Consider the following 21857-nt stretch of genomic DNA (forward strand, 5'->3'; position numbering starts at 1 on the left):
ATGATTCACAGATGTTTTGTGTTGAATTCCCTCCCTAAGGGCACTGTGGATAAACCTAAAGCACATGGACTGCAGCAGGTCAAGAATGCATCTGACACTACCTTCTCGAGCAATGAGGGGCAGGCAATGGCCAGCTAGTAGTGCCCGCGTCCCACGAATGAATTTTTAAAAATCATGGAAATGTGTGTTTTGGTATCTGGTAAATATATGCAGAATGAGAAATAGCTTCTGCTCTAATTCCTGCCATTTGTAGTTTTGGAACATGAGTCCTTTTTAGGTATGAGTTCCAAAAGTGAACCTGAAAGTCACCTTTCCTGCTGCTTTGGCTGGTTGGAATTTTAATGGGATTCTGGCCCAGTGCAGCAGAATGTGGTTGTGGCAAAAGTAGCTGTAAGTGTTGCTACGACTGCTGCAGTTAATTTTGCTGAATCTGACAAGTTCATATGGCTCGCAAAATTTGTGGACCAGCTGTTACAGCTAGAATAAAAAGTGAACTGCAGATTCTGTAAATCAGAAACAAAAACAGAAATTTCTGGAAAAGCTCAGCAGGTCCGGCAGCATTTGTGAAGAGAAATGAGAGTTAACATTTCGGGTCTGGTGACTGGGGAAGGACCTGAAACGTTAACATTGATTTCTCTTCACAGAAACTGCCAAACTTACTGAGCTTTTCCAACAACTTCTTCTGTTTTTGTTAGAGGCTGAATTCTGGTTTAAAGGCTGTGTTAGTAAGATATTTAAAATACTGACCTGACATCTGCAAGCAAGTTTATTTGAATACCTCAAAATGCACCCCAGTAAAAGTCAAAAATGAAAGATTATGTTGGGATGTTGATGCACTGGCATATTTAACCGCACGCTGAAGCATCTCCCTTGGCAGTCAAGATTCTATTACTGCTTAAAAGTCTGCAAAATTTTCCTTTTCAAAGACTTGTGGAAATCAAAATAATTTGTCAATTCAAAAGCACTAGATTTCTCTTCAATGTGCAGAGATAGCAGCGAAATAAGCCACTGATATGATTTGTGTAAAGAAACTATCCATCCTATATTTTTCACTTCAGATCTGCCTCTGGATGGCTGCTTCTAGTTTTTTGGGAGCATAACTCTGGTAACTATACTTCTGTGTGACACAAACAAAATGCCTTTTTGATGCAAGCAGCACTGCTCCAGATGGATATTCATATCATGGTCCGCATCTTCAAACAGAAGCACTCATCATCAGATTGCTGCAGTTACACCTACATTTTTACCCTTTGTACATCACTAGCATTTCTGATGCTGGATGCCTCGGAAATGCACACAGCATACCTTCAATCCAGCTGAATCCTTGTAGTGTAGGAGAGTCAAGAGAAGCCAAGCCACACCCTAATTTGAACAGCAGTAGCTGTCATACTCTGGTAAATTAATTCATTTATTAATTGCTGTGGGACATTTAAATAACTTGAGTTTGAGTCAGGTAAGTGTGCTTTTAAAAAAAAATTGGGTTGAGATAACTGGGTGAGGGGCCAGAATGTGTAGGCTAGTACAGTGGCAGGGTAGCGAATATGGGGTTAGTTTTATCCTAAGCCAGATTTTATTTCCTCCAAATTTTCCTGGTTATCAATTTATGTATGTGTGTTGGGGCCCTCTGCAGTTTCAGATTCTAACTCGGTGTTGTGTTTTTGGAGAATTTCATGTTTTGGGTAATTGCCCAGTTATTTGAACCTCCTGGCAATTACCACAAAGTTAGTGCTTATGAAGGGTCCAGGCATGTATCTTTCAGAGTACATCTGGTTGCTACCTATCCAGAGATTGGAACATGAAATAATTTGGGAATGAAGTGTTGAACAAATAGCATCTTGTAGTTTGGCAAATGATGTGAGACCAATTTAACAGAACATTCTGATCAAAAAGCAGTAGCTCAATATCGCCAGATAGAAGAAAAGTCATGAAAAAGGAAAGCCAATTTAGCCCTTCAAAGCTAATTCCTCTAGTACCCCGACTGTCCCATTTTGATGAGAGAAATTATGTATAGAATATTACCAATATTTTTATCTTTGCTACCTTGCTCGAGTAAAATGGTGCTCTTGGTAATTGCTCTAATTTTACATTTTGCTAACTTTCATTTCTGTCCTCAGGCCTTCATCTCCTGCTTTACTTTAAAATAAGCACGTACCTTTATCTTTTTCCTGCTCATGCTGTTTAATATTTCACTTAAGCGAGACAGTTCTAGAACTACTTGGGTTATACAAATTTGTTTGTGCATACATATTCTGCTAAACAAATAGATACCTTTTTAAAATGGGCATTGATACATGAAAAGACATAAAGAAGCATTACTGTGTTTTGGAGATTAAAATCCTTAATATATGGAAAACTGCCATTTATTTTTAAGGTTACTCATGGGAGATGAACGTGTGAAGAATGGGCTTAACTTTATGTATGAGGCACCTCCAGGAGTAAAGAGTGGTAAGGGGTTTTAACAAGTGTCTTTATATTATCTGCATGTATTTAATTTTCATCATTGTTCTTTCTGTTTTAAGATTCTGTATTTATGTATACAGCAAGCTAACATAATTTCCTTTTTTCTAAACTGACTGGCAACAAAGAGAACAAAGAGGTAAGATTATATTAATAAATGTCTCCATTTAAGATAAATGTTTGAAAATTTGAAGAATTTGTTTTGATTTTGACATAGCTGAAATGTTTGAATGTGCTGTTGCAGACAGAAGAAGGAGAGACTGAATACAAGTTTGAATGGCAGAAGGTTGCACCACGAGAAAAGTAAGTAGTGTTTCATGGCAACTGCTGACATCCCTTAACTTTAAAGATATAGGCAGAAATTCAAACATTTTTGTTGTGAAGCTATTTTGGAAAACCAACCACACACTTCTGAATATTTATTAGTTTAATTTAAATTATGGACTCTCAAGAGTTTGTCTGGTACTGATGACATCCAGTTTATAATTATCCAGTTCATTTTAAATGAAATATTTTACATTGGCTATTTCAAATTTTACAGATTGAATAATTATGGAGGATATTTTAGCCAGAGCCTCTGCTAATTTCTCTCTGATGTCTTTCAATTATACCTTGAAATAATGCTTTCAGAGTAACTGAAGTTCAGTTTTCTTCAGAATATTCTTGCCCACAATTATTTATAACAATTCTTCTTCATTTTTTTGCAATACACCTTCTTATCACTTCTATTGTCATTTGTATATAAGAAAATTAAAGATTTGATGTGCCTATATCGCACACAATTAGATTCTCTCATTTACCTCTGAATGCTCCTAACTGTTTAAAAGTACTAATGAGCTTATAAAATAAACCTTTTCCATTTTTAGATCTGTTGTTCTTTTACTGGTCCCTTTTTCACCTTCAACCTCACTTTAAATACCAACTGCGCTTTACTTATATCTTCATGTAAGAACATAGAACTTAAGAGCAGGAATAGGTATTGATCCTCTCGAGCTTGCTCCACCATTCAATGCGATCATGACTCCTCATATTAGCCTCAACTGCACTCTTCTGCCTGCTTCCCCATAACTTTCAACCCTTTTACTAATTAAGAATCTCCTCCTTAAATTCAATGTTCTGGCAACCACTGCACTCTGAGGTAGTTAATTCCATAGATTCATGACCCATTGAGTGAAGTTTTAATTCTGTTACCCCTTACCTGTTGTTCCAGATTGCCCCAAAGAAGAAACATCCTCTCCACATCTACTTTTGTTGATCTACTTTTGCATCTTAGATATCTCAATTAGATTTCTTGTTATGTTTCTGAACTTGAGAGTTAGACCTAAACTGTTCAATCTTTCTTCATAAGATAAACCCCTCATCTCAGGATTCACTCTAGTGAAGATCCTGTGAACTGCCTCCAATACAACTATATCCAGAACTATACACAGCACTCTAAGTGTGGTCTCATGAATGCCTTGTACATTTGCAGCAAAACATCCCTACTTTCATTCTCTATTCCTATAACAAATGCTAAAATTCTATTTATCTTCCTTATTACCTACTGTACCTGCATACTAGTTTTCTGCAATTTTATGCACAAGGACAGTCAGGTTCCTCTTGCATCAAAGCACCCTAAACTTTTTCTCCATTTACCTTCCATCTCTGTATCCAGTAATTAAGATAGATTGTAAATAGTTGGGGTCCCAAGGACTGAACCCTGTGACACCCCACTGGATGCATCTTACGAACCAGGAAAAGACCTATTTATAGAGTCATAGAAATGGACAGCATGGAAACAGACCCTTCGGTCTAACCAGTCCATGCTGACCAGATATCCCAATCCAATCTAGTCCCACCTGCCACACCTGGCCTATATCCCTCCAAACCATTCCTATTCATATACCCATCCAAATGCCTTTTAAATTTTGCAATTGTACCAGTCTCCACCACATCCTCTGGCAGCTCATTCCATGCACGTACCACCCTCTGTGTGAAAATTTTGCCCCTTAGGTCTCTTTTATATCTTTCCAATCTCACCCTAAACCTATGCCCTCTAGTTCTGGACTCCCCGAGCCCAGGTAAAAGACTTTGTTTATTTATCCTATCCATGCCCCTCATGATTTTGTAAACCTCTATATGGTCACCCCTCAACCTCCAACGTTCCAGGAAAAACAGACCCAGCCTGTTCAGCCTCTCCCTATAGCTCAAATCTTCCAACCCTGGCAACATCCTTGTAAATCTTTTATGAACCCTTTCAAGTTTCACAACATCTTTCCGATAGAAAGGAGACCAGAATTGCATGCAATATTCCAACAGTGGCCTAACCAATGTCCTGTACAGCTGCAACATGACCTCCCAACCCCTGTACTCAATACTCTGACCAATAAAGGAAAGCATACCAAACGCCGCCTTCGCTATCCTATCTACCTGCGACTCCACTTTCAAGGAGCTATGAACCTGCACTCCAAGGTCTCTTTGTTCAGCAACACTCTCTAGGACCTTACCATTAATTGTATAAGTCCTGCTAAGATTTGCTTTCCCAAAATGCAGCACCTCGCATTTATCTGAATTAAACTCCATCTGCCACTTCTCAGCCCATTGGCCCATCTGGTCAAGATCCTGTTGTAATCTGAGGTAACCTTCTTCGCTGTCCACTACACCTCCAATTTTGGTGTCATCTGTAAGCTTACTAACTGTACCTCTTATGCTCGCATCCAAATCATTCATGTAAATGACAAAAAGTAGAAGACCCAGCACCGATCCTTGTGTCACTTCACTGGTCACAGGCCTCCAGTTTGAAAAAAACAACCCTTCACCACGACCCTCTGACTTCTACCTTTTGAGCCAGTTTTGTATCCAAATGATTAGTTGTCCCTGTATTCCGTGAGATCTAACCTAACTAACCAGTCTCCCGTGGGGAACCTTGTCAAACGCCTTACTGAAGTCCATATAGATCACATCTACCTCTCTGTCCTCATCAATCCTCTTTGTTACTTCTTTACAAAAACTCAATCAAGTTTGTGAGACATGATTTTCCACGCACAAAGCCATGTTGACTATCCCTAATCAGTCTTTGCCTTTCCAAATACATGGACATCCTGTCCCTCAGGATTCCCTCCAACAACTTGCCCACCACTGATGTTAGGCTCCCTGGCTTGTCCTTACCACCCTTCTTAAACAGTGGCACCACGTTAGCCAACCTCCAGTCTTCTGGCACCTCACCTGTGACTATCGATGATACAAACATTTCAGCAAGAGGCACAGCAATCACTTCTCTAGCTTCCCACCGAGTTCTAGGGTACACCTGATCAGGTCCTGGGGATTTATCCACATCCCGCATTCCCTCCTCTGTAATATGGATATTTTGCAAGGTGTCACCATCTATTTCCCTACATTCTATATCTTCCATATCCTTTTCCACAGTAAATACTGATGCAAAATACTCATTTAGTATCTCCCCCATTTTCTAAGGCTCCACACAAAGACCGCCTTGCTGATCTTTGAGGAGCCCTATTCTCTCCCTTGTTACCCTATTTATGTTGACTTTGTTTTTTCTGTTTGTTAGTTAATCCTCTATCCAAGCTAATAAATTACCCTTACCCAATGTAATTTTATCCTGTGTATTACCTTTTGTGCAAAACATTATCAAATGCCTTCTGGAAGTCCAGATTTCCAACACATACAGGATCCCTATTATGCACTTTGCTAGTTCCATGTCTGAAAAACTCTAACAGACGGTGGAGATTTCTACTTCGCGATATTAAACGCCTTCTACAAGACCTTAAATATACTTTTATCTGAAACGGTTTCCATTAAGAGCTGCAATTTTTTTTGTTGCTCTCCTTACCTTTCCTGTATTTTTTCCAATTTTATGATGTCTTTCAACCTGACCAAATAGGCAATATACAAGTCATTTCACTACAACACTTATTTTGTAACACAAATGTGCTGTGATGTGATAGATGAACTGGGGACACTGTTTCTAAAGTGGGAACTTTTAAAATGTGTGTTGGCTGTAACGTGATTACATCATCAACGTTTCAAGCACTGTTTCTAAAACATAATTTTTCTCTATAATGCAGTGTTGCACAAGAACACAACCAATGCATTGTAGAAGAACTACCTGTACCATTTGGGACCTCTGATTGTGACTGTGTAACAGAAAAATTTGTTATCCCTTACTACAGAATTCTTCAATGTTAGCACTCTGTTATTGTATTTGTTTGTCTACAACTCTCTATCGTGGACAGTCTTAACATTGTATAGAACCAACCTCCTTAGAGTTACTATCGCTATCCATCTAATAGTGAACATCACAAAAAAATAAAACCATACAGCACAGGAAGGGGCCATTTGGCCCCTTTTGCCTGCCAGCTCTTTTGAAAAGGTATACAATTGATCCCACTCTTCTGTTGTTTCTCCATACATTTGTCTATCTTTTGAACAGCTTCCTTAACTTGGAAACTGCAGCTCAGGAACCTGTTTCATTTACTGTATCTGCAGACATTCTCACACTTCTCTCTTTCTACATTACCCCCATGTTCTGTATTCCTAATACCATCTTGGATGCCAACATTCTGGAGAACGTAAACCAGAAATCAATTGTCCTTTATCTATCTTTATGATTGTAATATTCTGTTAGATCATCTCTCTTTCTTCAAAACGCAGGAAATAGGACTACCCAAAAAACTCAATATCACCTCAGGCCAATCACTTCAACTCAGGAACAAGTCTAATGAGACTTTGTTGCACATCCTGTGGGGCAGGTTCATGCTTCTTTGGATGAGGGGACCAATAGTACACACAGCATTTAAGGTCAAACCGAACAATATCCTGTACAATTGTAGTAACCTTCTTCATATGAATACTTCAATCTCTTTATGACAAAAGCCATAATACCATTCTCCTTTATAATTTCTTGCTTAAGTTAACTTTCTCTGATTTACTTATAAGGGCTGTTAGCTCCCTCTGAATCCTAACATTTCCCAGTCTCTTGCCATTCAAAAATATTTTGTCTTTTTTTCCTATCAAGTGGGTAATTTTGTCACATTAAACATTGGTGATGATTTTGCCCACTTACCTGAAATGTCTACATCTGTGTGCAATCTCTTCACCACTTGCTTACCCACCTAGCTCGATATCATCAGCAAATTTGAATAAGTTGCACTCAGTCCCCTCGTCTAAGATTCTCATATAGATTGTTAGTAGTTGAAACTGAAGTATTGTTTCTTGCAGTATTCTGTTAGGTACAGCCTGCTAACTTGCAGCATGTACCACTTGTGCATACTGTTTTCCATCTAGTAACCAATCCACAATCATATTAATTTAATTACTCTCAATGCTGAGTTGTAGTTCATTTATGTACAAAATATAATACGTCCACTCTTTTTCGCCTTTATCAATCCTACTAGTTACATTGACGACAAATGATTTGTCAAACTGTTTCTATTTCTTAAATTCCTGTTAATCTGTTTAATCGTGCTATAATTTTCTATGTGCCCTGTTACCAAGCCTCAGATTCTTGCATTTTGCCTAAAACTAAATGTTAGGTTAACTGTCTTACAGTTGCCCATTTTCTTTCTTTGTAAAAGAGCATAAAGTGTATTATCTTTGCAGCATCACTTTTCAATATCAATCAAAAAATAGGATTTGAACAGCAACAAAAATGTGCAAATTGATCATTACTGTTTTGTTTAAAGGAGAAATTGCTTCGGGGAGCAGCTCATTTAGAGCCCCTTCTTGATTAAACAAGTCTAACTTGCATCTTGATTGTTTTATTTTTCCTGATATTTTTTTGACCACCCACCCTTTTCCATATGTGATTTCATCTCAGGAGCAGTTTTAAAGTAATAATTGAGTACTATGAAACCATAGATGAATATGTGAAATGATACAATTTTTTTTCTTATCTATACCAGATATGCAAAGGATGATATGAACATTAGAGATCAACCTTTTGGAATTCAGGTGTGTACGACTTGTTCTTGGCCATAGAAACAGTTTCCTACAGTTTCAGTGATGCATCCAATCTGATAATGTAATTCTGCTTACTAGGAATTTGGTAGGTCGTCTTTTTTGCATAGAGGATTTCCCCAGCACCATGTCCGCTCCATTTCTTGCCCTTGTGCTGTCACCTCTTCCCATTCCTACCAGATCCACAATCGTGTCTCTTGTCTTCTACCTCACCAGTCCCTGTACTTAATGTTCACCTCCAGCAACATACCATCAAATACATCTTCCACTTGTCTACTGAAGGAATTTTGAAGAAACCATTCTCTCCCCATTACCCTGATCCACTGTTAAAATATCCACACTGGTCTAACACCTCTTCAGTGCCCAAAGCGTCAAACACTCCCTTGTAGGTGAAGCAATGATTTAAGTCTAATTCTTTCAATTTACTATGCTGTGTTCACAGCTCACAACGCAGCCTGTTCTATGTTACAGAGAACAAGCCGGGCTGATAGATCACTTTGCCAAATATTTCTGTTCAGAATATAAGCAAACCTCAATCTTCTGGTGACCTGTCATTTTAACTTTCCACTTGTTCCCATCTTGATATCTGCATTCTCAGCCTCCTGTAGTGTTCTACTGAAGCTCCATATAGGCTTGAGGAGTAGTATCTCGTCATTTGACTGGCCACTTTGCAGCCTTCTAGATTCCAGCATTAAGTTTAACCATTTCAGACCATGTTTTCTGCCTCCATTTTGTTTCATTTGCTCCACATGTTTTGGTTTTACTTCTGTTTTCGGGAAAAATTATAAATATAGTAAGTTTTTAAACCGTTGAAAAGTAGGTTGGGTTCGGATGGCAACTATGCATTCTGACAATCGTACCACCTCTAGACGCAATTTTTATTTTTATTTTTCCATTTCTTTTTGAGCTAGCCATTTCCTTTTGTAATTTGATTTGTGTTCCTTATGTCACAAACCTTTATTGTTCCTATTCTATTTGCCCTACTTTTGACTTGTTTAAAACCATTTGCTTCTAACTTAGCCAAGTTCCAGTGAAGATTCTTTAACCTGAAGCAGTACTGTTTGTCTCTCCAAATTCTTCCAGACCTGCTGAGTATTTCTGGCACTTTTGTTTTTATTTCAGGTGTCTGGCATCTGCAGTATTTTGCTCTTATTAAATTTGCCATCCCTCTTTGAGAGACTGTAGAACAATTGTTATGAGGGCTGCAAAAACTTGCATTTATTCACTAAATGGGTTTTTCTGAGGTTAGATGACTTAGATATCAGTATTTGAATCAGAATGTGTTAATAACAGTCCAGGTAGTGCATGATGAGATGGACAAGCAGGAGGCTGGCAGAACACAGTAAGCCAGACGCCATCTGGAGGTGAAGTCAAGGTTTTGGGTGTAACTCTTCTTCAAGACAGGGATGCTAGAGATTGGAATAAAAACAGAAAGTGCTGGAGAAGTTCAACTGGTCTGGCAGCATCTGTGGAGAGAGAAACAACGTTAATGTTAAAGTTAAAGCTGATATTGGACACGAAGCGTTAATCTGGTTTTCTCTCCCCACAGATGCTGCCAGGCTTACTGATTTTCTCTAGCACTTTCTGTTCTATGCTGCCAAGCAACAATATATCTGAACTAAAGATGATCTATTTAATAATATCATTTGGCCCTTGAATGCAACTGCCAAATGACCAAAGTTACTTTGCTAAACAAATTTGCACTTTACGACACAGCAAACTGGTACATCAACAGGTTGCACAGCAGACAATCTATGTCACAAGATTGGTGTAAAGGGAGCTGCAGATAAAGGGGGCATGGAGGAGGGCTCTGGGTGGGGAGAGGGGCAGGGTGGTGAGGCAGGTTCAGATGCGTACTGGTAGAGGGTACGACCTGGTTGATCAATGGGAGGAATAAATCTGTGTTCTTCCAGCCTTCTGCTTGTCTACCTTGGATTCCAATATCTGCAGTTTTCGTTTTGTCTCTAACTGAGTGCATGATGAGAGCAAATGAGAATAAAATTTCTGATTCTAAGCAAATGTCTGCCTCATTTCCACCAAATAAATGCAAAAATATCTCCTTTTAAAGGAAAGAAAATGATTGTAATGTAAATAAAGTTCAGCATTCTTTAAAAATAATTTTATATCAGAACTTAACAGTTGCACAGCACAGTTCAACAATTTTAATTGCATTTTTACAAATATAAAGTACCAAGCCGCTTTTAATCTTGTGACGTTGTCTGCTGTGCAACCTGTTGATGTACCAGTTTGCTGTGTCGTAAAGTGCAAGTTTGTTTAGCAAAGTAACTTTGGTCATTTGGCAATTGCATTCAAGGGCCAAATGATGTTATTAAATAGATCATCTTTAGTTCAGATATATTGTTGCTTGGCAGCATAGAACAGAAAGTGCTAGAGAAAATCAGTACATCTGGCTGCATCTGTGGGGAGAGAAAACCAACTTAACGTTTCGTGTCCAATATCAGTTTTGACGTTAACTTTGTTTCTCTCTCCACAGATGCTGCCAGACCTGTTGAATTTCTCTAGCACTTTCTGTTTTTATTCCAATCTCTAGCATCCACAGTGTTTGCTTCACCAAATAGTTTTTTCATTTGGAAAAAGCACATTCAAATTGGGAAACTTTGTCTCAACATGAAAATAAATACTTTGGCCAACTCCCTTATCTTTTTAAATAATAATGTGTTTCTGCTATCTAGGTACGGAATGTTAGATGTATTAAATGTCATAAGTGGGGCCATGTGAATACAGACCGTGAATGTCCACTATTTGGTCTTTCTGGAATTAATGCAAGCTCAGTTTCCACAGATGGTGCAGGTACGTGAGATGCATCAAAGCTCATTTCATCCTGGTATCTCATCTTGCTTTATTTATCTTAGTCCCAAAAGAGGTAACAGTTGGTAGTAGGATCACATAGATATGATCCAATCATCCAAGTACATAAGTACAGGCAGTCCCCGATTTGCGAATAGATTTCCCTTCTCTAGTATTTTCGTAAGTTGATTTTTATGCAAGTCAAAAGCCAATACACTACAGTCTAAAGTAGCCATTTGTATATATGAGCTAACATTAACATGTTGGATCTTTAAAATTAATGGTAATGCACTGCTGTGTTGGAATTCTATTGTAAGTACGAGTGTTTATGAATCGGACATTTGTAAATTTGGGACAGCCTATAATTTGAACGGTGGTACGTATGTTCCCATCACTTGTGTGGCTTGGATGTTACTTGCCACTTGTCAGCCCAAGCATGAATATTGCCAGGTCTTGCTGCATTTGAACATGGACTGCTTCATTATCTGAGTAGTCATGAATGGTGCTGAGTGTTGTGCAATCATCAGCAAACATTCACAGTTCTTACATTATAATAAAGGAAGGTCATTACAAAGCAGCTGAAGATGATTGGGCCCAGGACCTTACTAAGAGGCTCTTGGGTTGCAGTGGTGGTGTCCCTACCAAAGGCTGGGTTCAAGTCCTACCTACTTCAGAGGTGTGTATTGGTTTGATTAGAAAATATCTCTCCTTAGGAGAAAAGGGGTTCTTGCGGTGCATTGGTAGTGTCTGTACATCTGAGCCAAAAGGCATGGGTTCAGGCCTATAGGCGCTAAAGGTATATAATAACATCTCTACACAGGTTGATTGGGGAAGAGCTAAGGGATTCATGCAGTGCATTAGTAGTATGAAAGGAAAAGGAAGTATATTATAAGGTTTAGGAAACTGAAATTAAACAAGACCCTTGAGTATAAAAGAAGCAGAAATTAACTCTAACTCAAATAAGACATTAGGAGGGCTAGAAGAAGCCATGAAATGCCATGGCATGTAGAATTAAGGAGAATCCCAAGGAAAAGGAGGGAATTTATGTGTAGAGCCAGAGACAATAGGTGAATTACACTTTAATGAATTATTTGCATCGGTATTCACAAAGTCAAAAGCATGGGTGATGGTAAGATTAGCAATGGGTAAATTACATGCTAGGATATATCAATATTATGAAGGTGGTGGTATTGAGTGCCTTGAAAGACATCATTGTAGATAAGTCTGTAGGGTACTGAAGCAGGCAAAGGAAGAGATTAATGGGGACTTGACAGAGATCTTTGTATCCTCTTCAGCCACAGGCAAGGTCCCAAACACTAAAGAATAGCCAGTATTGTTCCTTTGTTTAAGAAGGGCAACAAGAATCATCCAGGAAATTATAGACGGTGACTATTACATCAGTGATAGGGAAATTATTGGAGAAAATTCTTAGGGACAGGATTTACTTGCGTTTGGAGAAGAATAGACTTATTACAGATATCAGCATGACTTTATACAGGGGCGTTCTCTCAAATTTGGTTAAATTTTTTGAGGAAGTGATGACTATGTTTAAGGATAGGGCAGTGGATGTTGTCTACCTGAACTGTACTAAAGCATTTGACAAGGTCCCTCATAGTCGACTGGTCCAGAAAATTAAGTCACATGGAATCAATAATGAGTTGCTAAGTTGGATATAAAATTAGCTTGGTCATAAAGACTGAGGGTTGTTGTGGAGGGGTATTTTTCTGGCTGGACATCTGAAATCAGTGGCGTTCTGCAAGGTGCAGTGATATGGCCTCCTATACATTGGGGAGACAGGTCACCTACTTGCGGAAAGTTCCAGAGAACACCTCTGGCACACCCGCACCAACCAACCCAACCGCCCCATGGCTGAACACTTTAACTCTCCCTCCCATTCCACCAAGGACATGCAGGTCCTTGGCCGCCTCCATCACCAGACCATGGCAACATGACACCTGGAGGAAGAGCGCCTCATCTTCTGCCTAGGAACCCTCCAACCACAAGGGATGAATGCAGATTTCTCCAGCTTTCTCATTTCCCCTCCCCCCACCTTTCTCAGTCCCAACCTTCAGACTCAGCACTGTCTTCTTGACCTGCAATCCTCTTCCCGACCTCTCTTCCCCCACCCCTTCTCCGGCCTATCACCCTCCCCTTAACCTCCTTCCACCTATCGTGTTCCCAGCGCCCCTCCCCCAAGTCCCTCCTCCCTACCTTTTATTGCTTGGCACACCCTTCTCATTCCTGAAGAAGTGCTTATGCCCGAAACGTCGATTCTCCTGTTCCTTTGATGCTGCCTCACCTGCTGCGCTTTTCCAGTTCTGATCTCCAGCATCTGCAGTCCTCACTTTCTCCTAGGTGTTCTGCAAGGGTCAGTACTGGAACCTCTGTTTGTAATATATATAATTTACTTGGATAAAAATGTAGGTGCTCTGATTATTAAGTTTGCTGACATGAAAGACGGTGGAGTGAGGAAGGTTATCAAAAAAACACCAGGATATAGATTAGTTGGAAATTTGGATGGAAAAATGGCACATGGAGACTAATCTGGAAAAGTGTAAGAGGAAATGGCAGGACCCTTGTAAGAACTGGCATACAGATGGATCTTGGGTCCAAATCCATAGGTCCGTAAAAGTGACAACATAAGTGGATAAGGTGACAAAGGAGGTATATGGCATTCTTGCCTTGATTGGTCATCACGTTGAGTATAAAAGTTGACAAGTCATATTGCAGCCGTATAAGACTTTAGTTGGGTTTCATCTGGAGTATTGTGTGCAGTTCTGGTTGCCACACTATAGGAGGGATGTGATGGCCTTGGAGAGGGTGCAGTAGAGGTTTACCAGGATGTTGCTTGAATTGAAATGTCCAATCAGTTCTGCTATAATATCGTAGTTCTGTGCAATCCGGTGAGAAAAGAAAATCGCATAATAGCGGCGCCATTCAAACTATTTGAGCCAGAATCGTGTTATAACCAATATATGCTTTAAAACTTTTTGCTTTAGAAACAGTGTCACCAATTTGTTTCTCGTGTTATAGTGAATCTGTGTTAATAAAATGCGCATTATAGCAGAATGACCTGTATTAGCAATGTGGAGAGGTTGGACAAACTTGGATTCTTTTTTCTAGAGCATCGGAGGCTGAGCAGTGACCTGATAAAAGTATATAAAATTAGGAGAGACATGGATAGTTGAAGTCTTTTCCCCAGGGTGGAAATGTTGAATACGAAAGGGCAAAGAGTCATACAGCATGGAAACAGACTCTTTGGTCCATCTCATCCATGCCAACCAGACATCCCAATGTGATCTAGTCCCATTTGCCAGCATCTGGTCCATATCCCCCTCAACCCTTTCTATTCATATACCCATCCAGATGTTTTTTAAACATTGTAATTGTCCCAGCCTCCTTCACTACTTTCTCTGGCAGCTCATTCCATACATGCATCAGATCATTTTTAAGTCTTTCTCCCTCACCTTAAATCCACGTTCTCTAGTTTTGGATCCCGCCCCCAACTCCCCGGCTATGAAAAAGACCATAGTCATTCTATCTCTTTTATAAACCTCAATAAGGTAACCACTCTGTCTCCAACGCTGCAGGGAAAAAGCACCAGTCTATTTAGTCACTCCTTATAGTGCCAATTCTCCAGCCCAGACAACATCCATGTAAATCTTCTCTGCACCCTCTTAAGTTTTTAACAACATCATTCCTTTAGAGGTAAGGGGGGAAAGTTTATAGAAAACTTGTGAGGAATGCTTTTTTCACAGAGGCTGGAATCTGCTTCTAGAGGAGATGGTAGAAGCTGATATGTTAGCAAAGCGACGTTTAGACGGACACACGAACAGGCAGAGAATAGCAAAATATAGACCATGTGCAGGCACATGGGATTAGGTTAGAATGGCATCATGATTGGCACAGACATAATGGGCCAATGGGTCTGTTCCTGTGTTATACTATGTGCAAATATATGTATATTTAATGTGCTATAGGGGAAGCAATGGCCTAGTGGTATCAGTGCTGACTATTATTCCAGAAATTCTGCTAATATTCTGGGGACCTGCGTTTGAATCTTGCCGCAGCAGATGGTGGAATTTGAATTCAAGGTAAAATATCTAGAAGCAGAAATTTACTGATGACCAGGCTATCGTGTTGATTGTCATGAAAACCCATCTAGCTCACTAATGTCTTTCAGAGGAGGAAGTCTGCCATCCTCACTTGGGCTACATGTGACTCCAAACTCTCAGCAATGTCGTTACCTCTGTGAAATTAATGGACAATGAATGCCGGCCTAGCCAGTGACACCCCACAGCCTGTGAAAAAAATGAAAATAACAGGTCTATGTTCTTTGAACCAGAAGGCCTGGGTTCAAGTCCCACCTGTTCAAGAGGTGTGTCATAACAGGTTGATTAAATTATCTGCCCTCAGGAACTAGGGTCTAGCAGTACAGCTGTAATATCTCTACCTGTGAACCAAAAAGGATGGGTTCAAGTTCTACCTGCTCCTCAGGTGTTTAATAACGTAAATGAACGTGTTATTAAAAATATCTATCCCGAAGAGCTGCTGCACTGATGCCCTGAAACTGAGATGAAGAACCTCTAAACAGTTACCACCATTTTCCATTGTGCTAGGTATGACTGCAATTGTGGGGAGGTTTCCCCTGATTCCCACTCACTTCAGTTTTGCTAATTCTCCTTGATGCTACTCTGCCACATTCTGCAATGAATCCTGCAGATAGTAATGCTTAGTAAAGACATTAATGTTGATCCAAATAAATCTGTTAGACGAAAACCTGATATTGATTTTTAACCTTGTTCACCCCAGACCAACACTGGCACCTCCCACATCATGCAGATCACTGAAAGTAATATTTCTGCTATGCTAGTTAACACCAGCAATACAGTCCTTGCAACACCACACTCAAGCCTACAGCTGTATAATTCTGTGTAATGTTTGTTTGGCTCTGCCAGGATGTGGACCTTCCAAATGCATTGTCTATTTAACAGATTGACTGTTAGTCGATTTCTGATTGTTTGAAGCTTTCGTAAGTTTGAAGCTCTCCATAGTTGTCTGAGTTGCAAATGTCAATAGGGTGGAGTGGGCAGCATCTGAAGTATTGTGCATTCCTTGATGCCATACTTCCATGTGCCTTTACCTGTTATTGACCAATATACCAGTGGCTGCAACATAATGTTGGAAGGCTGTTGAATTTTATTGGCGGAAACTGTGGATGATCTTGGAGGGCAACTTTCAGCAGCGCCGAGCCTAGAAGGACCAGCTTCAAACTTCATTAACTCCACATCAGTAGCAATCATCTGGACTGGCTGAATTGCAACAGCAAGGTGGAGTGCCAACATTGGGAGCTCTGATTCTGTCAGCTTGAGAGAGGACAGCTTGCTTGTGCTCTATTGAACCATTGTTCCTCTGAGGCAATGCCTCCGCAATCCTACTAGTATGTTTGAGGACAGATTGTTAGGCTTCTTTACACCTGGCTGGCTTGATTTTAAGCTGGTTTATGTAACTATAATGGCAGCAGTCTTGGCTTTAGATGGCATAAAGCTGACCTTGCATGACAGCAGTCTATTTCCACTGTCAGATTCAGACAGAAGCTGCCCATAATGCATTAAAACCTGAGACATCAGACTCAGATACTACATCATGATTGTGTCCACAGTGTGCAAATGCTGCCAACTTCTTGCTGCAAGGAATGTGTTCAAAACTGTGTAGAACTCTCTGCAGTGTTAGTGCTGGACTCTTGACTGTCAAGAAGCATGAAGTGCAGCCTTAATGGCAGCCTTCCTAAGGCACCAAGCATTTTGTATAAATTTCAGTCTTTGGTTGCCAGCAATATTGAAGCTCTCATTGGATTCCTCTGCAGCTGTCATTCCTCTGCAGCATACTCATTCAGGGCGGCACAGTGGTTAGCACTGCTGCCTCACAGCGCCAGAGACGCGGGTTCAATTCCCACCTCAGGCGACTGACTGTGTGGAGTTTGTACATTCTCCCCGTGTCTGCATGGGTTTCCTCTGGGTGCTCTGGTTTCCTCCCACAGTCCAAAGATGTGCAGGTCAGGTGAATTAGCCATGCTAAATTGCCCGTAGTGTTAGGTAAGGGGTAAATGTAGGGGTATGGGTGGGTTGCGCTTCGGCGGGTTGGTGTGGACTTGTTGGGTCGAAGGGCCTGTTCCACACTAGTTATCTAATCTAATCTAATCTAATCTAATCTAATCTAAACTCATCTGTGACCTTTTCCTCCAGTGAGCAGGCATGTGTGATTTTCTTGACCCCTCTCCTGTGTGCAGCAGACTCATTCTTAGTGTCTGAGTATAAGGAAATATTATCATCATCAATGGTTTTGGCACATTGTCCACATGTTTAGCAATGGAAGTTACAATAGGGGTCAGCACAATCTCCTCTGCAGGGAGGAGTAGAACAAGTAGCAATGTGTCCCCCTTTTACTTTATTCCCGCTACCTTAGTTGTGTACCACCTTGTCCCACACAAGAGCATGAAGTAAGTTTGTGTGATGCAGTGTGTTTGAATAAAAATGTCATGGTCGAATAGCTGCCAGTATATGTGCCCCTTGAGATATGATGCTTGTAGCAATGCTCAGTGTGTGAGGTTAAGGTGGACCATATGGTGTAAGGTACAAATCCTGATACATTATTGCCAATTCAGTAACAATGATTTGAATTGAGAAAGAACAAATGCTTGTGATGCAGCTAGAAGGATTTGACGTTTAAAGGTGCATTCACTAGCCTTGACCATTCATTCCGGGTCATTGAACTAACAGCATGACATTTGGGGCTTTGCTGCTGGCCTTGACCTCCAGGGCTATCTGCTTCCACTCCCTTCTGACTATGTTTCCGAACCCTATGAAATCAGGGCACCTCACCACCTTTCCCCCTCCTCATCTAAAATTCCTAGTGCAATGTCCAAAAACCTTAGTGTTTGTTCTTGTTCATATGCTATTCTTCACTTCTTTCTTTCCAGCTGCAATTCACTATCTGCATACCTCCCTCACCCGCTCCAGTACCTCCCATTCAAAATGTGCTAGTGATTTTCAGCACGATGTTGCTGTGCGACCAATGCATAGCACAGTTAGTGCTAGCTAATAAACAAATAGCATACAGATGATCCTTGTTCACTTTTTTGGGTTATCCAATTTCACCTCCATGGGGATTTGATCTGCTTTTTCTTCGTTGCTAGTTATTTTCTACTGTTTTGCTTGGTCAAATAGTGCCTTCAATAAACAGCTTATTTCTCCTCTCCCACACAGTTAACTGCAGAATCCATAAAAGATCTATCCTTTGTACCTGCTTTCTTCCTTATTTACCTGCTGAGTAAATTGGGGCTAAGTTCTTTGGATGGAAGAATGGTGGTCTAGTTGAAACATTCAAGGTTGCGAAGGGACTTGATGCTGCCATAACCTGCTGAGTATTTCCACTATTTCTATTTTACAGCATCCATATTATTCAGCTTTTAGACATTGAGGGAGATTGTGGCTGTGCCATAATCGACTATATAGTGAGGCTTGCTACTATGCAGCTATTGGAGTATAAAAAATTGAGGCTGTGCTATAACTGAACCACAGATAAAGGATCCCATGCAGCAGCTAATGAAAGTTAAGAGGAGTAAACTGACTGGAGAACCTCTTAGGCCAATGCTAGGAGAAATTGGGGATTGGTGAGAGAGTGTTAGATTAGGGAAGTCTATAGCCTTGCCGTTCCTTTAATGTAGGTGAATATATATGGATGCTCATTATATCAGATTGCCGCTGGCTGAGAGTGTCATATTTTGGCCTCTCATGGGCAATGAGGAGTGGACCGGATTGTGAAGTTGAAATTGAAAATCAGCAATGATCATATCTGGGAGAGACTTCTCCTGCTCCTACTTCATGTTCTTACATACTTATATCCTTCAGTGCCATTAGCTACAAAATACAGGCCTGGTTTTCATATATATGTGGACAAGACATATCATCCCTGCTGATTACACTTGCAGGAAATGCACCCATCTCCAGCTCCTCCAAGACCGTGTTAGGGAACTGGAGCTGGAGTTGGATGAACTTAGGATCATTCGGGAGGCAGCGGGGGTCATAGATCGGAGCTTTAGGGAAGTAGTAACTCCAAAGATTGCAGACAGATGGGTGACAGTGAGGGGGACTGGGAGGAAGCAGCCGGTGCAGGGACCCCCTGTGGCCGTTCCTCTCAAGAACAAGTATACCGTTTTGGATACTTGTGGGTGGGTGGTGGGGGGGGGGGACTTACCAGGGGTAAATAATGGGGCTCAGGCCTCTGGCACGGAGCCTGTCCCCGTTGCTCAGAAGGGAAGGGTGGAGAAGAGCAAAGCAATAGTAATTGGGGACTCGATAGTTCGGGGCACAGATAGGCGGTTTTGTGGGGGCGAGAGAAACTCACGTTTGGTATGTTGCCTCCCAGGTGCAAGGTTACGTGATGTCTCTGATCGTGTTTTCCGGGTCCTTAAGGGGGAGGGAGAGCAGCCCGAAGTCGTGGTCCACGTTGGCACCAATGACATAGGTAGGAGGAGGGCTGAGGATGTTAGGCAGGCTTTCAGGGAGCTAGGTTGGAAACTCAGAGTTAGAATGAAGAGTTGTTGTCTCTGGTTTGTTACCTGTGCCACGTGATAGAGAGTCGAGGAATAGGGAGAGAGAACAGTTAAATGCGTGGCTACAGGGATGGTGCAGGAGGGAGGGATTCCGGTATTTGGATAACTGGGGTTCTTTCTGGGGAAGGTGGGACCTCTATAAACAGGATGGTATACACCTGAACCTGAGGGGCACCAGTATCCTTGGGGGGAGGTTTGCTAGTGCTCTTGGGGGGGGTGGGGGGGGGGTTTAAACTAACTCTGCAGGGGCATGGGAACCTAGACTGTAGCTTTAGGGTGCAGGACGTGGAGTGTAGGGAAGTTAGGAACATGGCATCAATCTCAAAGGAGGGTGCCTGTAAACAGGAAAGTGGCTTGAAATGTGTATACTTCAATGCAAGAAGCATACGAAATAAGGTAGGTGAACTTGCAGCGTGGGTTGGTACCTGGGACTTCGATGTTGTGGCAATTACGGAGACATGGGTAGAACAGGGACAGGATTGGCTGTTGCAGGTTCCTGGGTTTAAATGTTTTAGAAGGGTCAGAAGTGGGGGTAAAAGAGGGGGAGGTGTGGCATTGCTTGTCAAAGATAGTATTACAGCGGTGGAAAGGACGATGGATGAAGACTCGCCATCTGAAGTAGTTTGGGCTGAGGTTAGGAATAGGAAAGGTGAGGTCACCCTGTTAGGAGTCTTTTACAGGCCTCCTAATAGTCCTAGAAACGTAGAAGAAAGGATTGCGAGTATGATTCAGGAGAAGAGTGAAAGTAATAGGGTGGTTGTTATGGGGTCTTTAACTTTCCTGATATTGATTGGGAAAGCTATAGCTCAAGTTTGTTAGATGGGTCGATGTTTGTCCAATGTGTTCAGGAGGGTTTCCTGACACAATATGTAGATAGGCCAACAAGAGGTGAGGCCATACTGGATTTGGTTCTGGGTAACGAACCAGGCCAGATGTTAGAATTAGAGGTAGGTGAGCACTTTGGGGACAGTGACCACAATTCGGTGACTTTTACTTTAGTGATGGAAAGGGATAAGTGTGCACTGCAGGGCAAGAGTTATAGCTGGGGGCAGGGAAATTATGATGTGGTGAGGCATGACTTGGATGCGTGGCTTGGAAAAGTAGGCTTCAAGGCAAGGCCGTAATTGATATGTGGAGCTTGTTCAAGGAACAACTATTGAGTGTCCTTGATAAGTATGTACCTGACAGGCAGGGAGGAAAGTGTCGTGTGAGGGAGCTGTGGTTTAATACGGAATTGGAATCCCTTGTTAAATGGAAGAGGGCAGCCTATGTAAAGATGAGGCGTGAAGGTTCAATTAGGGCGATTGAGAGTTATAAGGTAGCCAGGAATGACCTGAAGAGAGAGCTAAGAGCAGCAAGGAGGGGGACATGAAAGGTCCTTAGTTGGTAGGATTAGGGAAAATCCTAAGGCTTTCTATAGGTATGTCAGGAATAAAAGAATGACTAGGGTAGGAATAGATCCAGTCAAGGATAGTGGTGGGAAGTTGCATGTGGAGGCTGAAGAGATTGGGGAGACACTGAATGAATACTTTTCGTCAGCATTCACTCAGGAACAGGACATTGTTGCCAATGTGAATACTGAGTCACAATTAAGTAGAATGGATGGCTTTGAGGTATGTAGGGAAGAGGTGTTGGAAATTCTGGAAAGGGTGAAAATAGATAAGTCCCCTGGGCCTGATGGCATTTATCCTAGGATTCTCTGGGAAGCAAGGGAGGAGATTGCAGAGTCATTGGCCTTGATTTTTATGTCCTCGTTGTCTACAGGAATAGTGCCAGAAGACTGGAGGCTAGCAAATGTGGTTCCCTTGTTCAAGAAGGAGAGTAGGGATAACCCTAGTAACTATAGGCCGGTGAGTCTCACTTCTGTTGTGGGCAAAGTCTTAGAGAGAATTGTAAGGGATAGGATTTATGAACATCTGGATAGTAATAATGTGATCAAGGATAGTCAGCATGGTTTTGTGAAGGGCAGGTCATGCCTCACAAACCTTATTGAATTCTTTGAGAAGGTGACTAAGGAGGTGGA

The 21857-nt window shown here is 41.2% G+C and overlaps 1 protein-coding gene across 1 annotated transcript in view; it reads left to right on the forward strand.

Moving 5' to 3' along the window:
* The window catches only part of cir1 (corepressor interacting with RBPJ, CIR1), a 56139-nt gene that overhangs the window by 4512 nt on the left and 29770 nt on the right, over positions 1–21857 (forward strand). The window contains exons 3-7 of the mRNA XM_072579195.1: positions 2372–2445; positions 2586–2596; positions 2702–2760; positions 8358–8406; positions 11106–11223. Coding sequence (XP_072435296.1) covers positions 2372–2445; positions 2586–2596; positions 2702–2760; positions 8358–8406; positions 11106–11223 — 311 coding nt within the window. The remainder of the gene's footprint in view (positions 1–2371; positions 2446–2585; positions 2597–2701; positions 2761–8357; positions 8407–11105; positions 11224–21857) is intronic.

This window comes from Chiloscyllium punctatum, chromosome 10 (genome assembly GCF_047496795.1).
Source record: "Chiloscyllium punctatum isolate Juve2018m chromosome 10, sChiPun1.3, whole genome shotgun sequence".
NCBI classification, from domain to species: domain Eukaryota; kingdom Metazoa; phylum Chordata; class Chondrichthyes; order Orectolobiformes; family Hemiscylliidae; genus Chiloscyllium; species Chiloscyllium punctatum.